The sequence below is a fragment of the Aptenodytes forsteri genome, unplaced genomic scaffold (genome assembly GCF_000699145.1).
Source record: "Aptenodytes forsteri isolate BGI_AS27 unplaced genomic scaffold, ASM69914v1 Scaffold276, whole genome shotgun sequence".
Taxonomy (NCBI): domain Eukaryota; kingdom Metazoa; phylum Chordata; class Aves; order Sphenisciformes; family Spheniscidae; genus Aptenodytes; species Aptenodytes forsteri.
The window spans coordinates 648,771-651,099 of NW_008795479.1; the positions used below are offsets into that span (position 1 = coordinate 648,771).

Sequence of the window (2,329 nt, forward strand, 5' to 3'; positions counted from 1 at the left end):
CCCCCCCCCCTTTCCACCCCTCCTCAGTGCTCCCACCGGCCGTGCTCCCTCCCACCGAGGTGGCAGGCAGGGGCTGAGGCCGGGAGGATTCATCTCACGTCGGAGGGGCTCACACTGAGCCCCCCACACTGTCCCCAGGCAGCGTGGGGACACGGGGCACGTAGGGGACCCTGGCCCGGCCGCAGAGACCTGACGGACTCGTGGCACCTCAGTGACGGGGGCTGCTGTCGCTCCCACCCCTCCTGTAGCCTTCGTCCATCCGTCCATCCAGCCTTCAACCAGCCATCCGGACGTCTGTCCCTCTTCCATCGATCGACCCACCCACCCACATGTCCGTCTGTCCTCCTGTCTCCCCGTGCATCCATCGTCTTTCCATTCCTCTGCTCGTCCACCCGCTGTCCGTCCGTCCCTCCAGACTCGATCCACCTGCCCGTCCATCACTCCTCCCCGGCCAGCCGTCCGTCTGTCTATCCATCGACCCCTTTATCCATCCATCATCCATCCATCCACCCATCTGTCCATCCAACCATGTATGCACGGATCCGTGCACCTGTCTGTCCATCCCTGTATGCGTCCGTCTGTCCAGCCATCCCTCTGTCCATCCTTCCATCCACCGGAGCTCTCCCCTGTCCGTCCGTCCATCCATCCCTGTAGAGACCATGTATGCACGGATCCGTGCACCTGTCTGTCCATCCCTGTATGCGTCCGTCTGTCCAGCCATCCCTCTGTCCATCCTTCCATCCACGGGAGCTCTCACCTGTCCGTCCGTCCATCCATCCCTGTAGAGGCGCATCCATACGCTTGTCCGTCCATGCATCCATCCATCCGTTTACGTACTCGCCCACCCGCCTGTCTGTCCATCTGTGTGTCTGTCCCTCTACGAACCCACCCCTGTCCCCTGGCGTCTCCCCCCGTGCCCTCCCCGTCCCGTGGAGGGGACCCAGGCGACCTGGCTGGGCAGGAGGAAGAGGAAGGCGGATGAAGAGGAGGTGACGGGGACAAACGGCTGGTGGCGGCGCCAGGCACGTTTCCGTCCCCGTCCCTGTCCCTGTCCCCTGCCAGCCCCGGCCGCCGGCGGCACAGAAAAGGCCTTTCAGCCCACGCCAGCGTTTGGCCCTGCCGCGGTTTCCGCCACGGATGCGGCAGGGCAGCGTGCCGGGGATGCCGGGGACACCGGGTACACGGTGGCACCATGGGGGGTCTCCTTGGAGCCCGGTGTCCCTGCGCTTGCCAAAGCCGGGGGATGCAGGTGGCACTGCCACCGTCCCGGCTGCGCCATGTCCCCTCCCGGCGAAAGGCCCTGCGGAGGGGACGGTGGCACCGGGGACACAGACCCAGCCCAGCCCAGCTGAGCTGCTGGGGGTCCCCAGAGGCACCACGTGTCCCCAGAGGCACCACGCGTCCCTGGAGCCACCACGCGTCCCTGGAGCCACCACGTCCCCAGAACCGCCACGTCCCCAGAGCCACCGCACGTCCCCAGAGCTCTACCCACGCTGGGCAGCAACAGGCACCGGCACATCCCCAGCCATGTCCTCGGGGGGACACAGCGGTCCTTGCAGCCCCTCAGGGTCCCTGCACTCCCCAAAGTCCTTCTGCTCCTCTGGCGTCCCTTTGCCCTCCTCTTTGGGGTCCCTGCACCCCTCTCTGGGATCCAAGCACCCCTCTTTGGGGTCCCTGCACTCTGTTTGGGGTCCAAGCACCCCTCTTCGGGGGGTTTCCACCCCTGCAGGGTCCCTGCACCCCTCTTTGGAGTCCCCACGCCCTGGTTTGGGGGATCTCTGCACACCCCAGGGTCCCCTGCACCCCTTCTGGGGGGTCTCCACACCCCTCTTTGGGGTCTCTGTCCCCCTCCCCCCGTTTTTGGGGTCACTGCATCCCATAAAGCCCCCGTCAGGGGCCGCGTGCCCCTGTGCCCCCTGGCCAGGCTCCCGTGCCTGGACATGGGTTGTGACAAGCCGGCACTTGTTGCCGGCGCGGGGACGTTGCCTGCGGGCAGAGCCGCTGCCGCCGCGGCCGGGCCAGTTACCCATTAACCCCCCTCACCCCTGTGCCTCGGTTTCCCCCCGGGGATGCTTGACGCTGGAGGTGAATGCAGGGGTCCAGCCCCGCCTGGGGGTTCCGGTGTGGGATGGGGGGGACACGGGGATATGTCCCCCCTCGCCGCGTCCCGCTGGCACCACCAGCCCGGGCACCGTTCCCACGCCCGCATGGTGCCAGCTGTGGCTGGGCTCCCCGCCAGCGGCATCCCCCCACCCTGAAACTGGGGCGCTGGGCTCCCCGGTGCTGGTGGCAACTGGGAATGGGGGGGATGAGACCCCCCCCCCACGGC

The 2,329-nt window shown here is 67.6% G+C and overlaps 1 protein-coding gene across 1 annotated transcript in view; it reads left to right on the top strand.

Annotated features, from left to right (window-relative positions):
* The first annotated feature begins 1,273 nt into the window (after window positions 1–1,273).
* The window catches only part of ATP1A2 (ATPase Na+/K+ transporting subunit alpha 2), a 36,270-nt gene continuing 35,214 nt past the window's right edge, over window positions 1,274–2,329 (top strand). Inside the window, exon 1 of the mRNA XM_019472576.1 lies at window positions 1,274–1,279. Within this exon, the coding sequence (XP_019328121.1) occupies window positions 1,278–1,279 (2 nt within the window). The 5' untranslated portion in view covers window positions 1,274–1,277. The remainder of the gene's footprint in view (window positions 1,280–2,329) is intronic.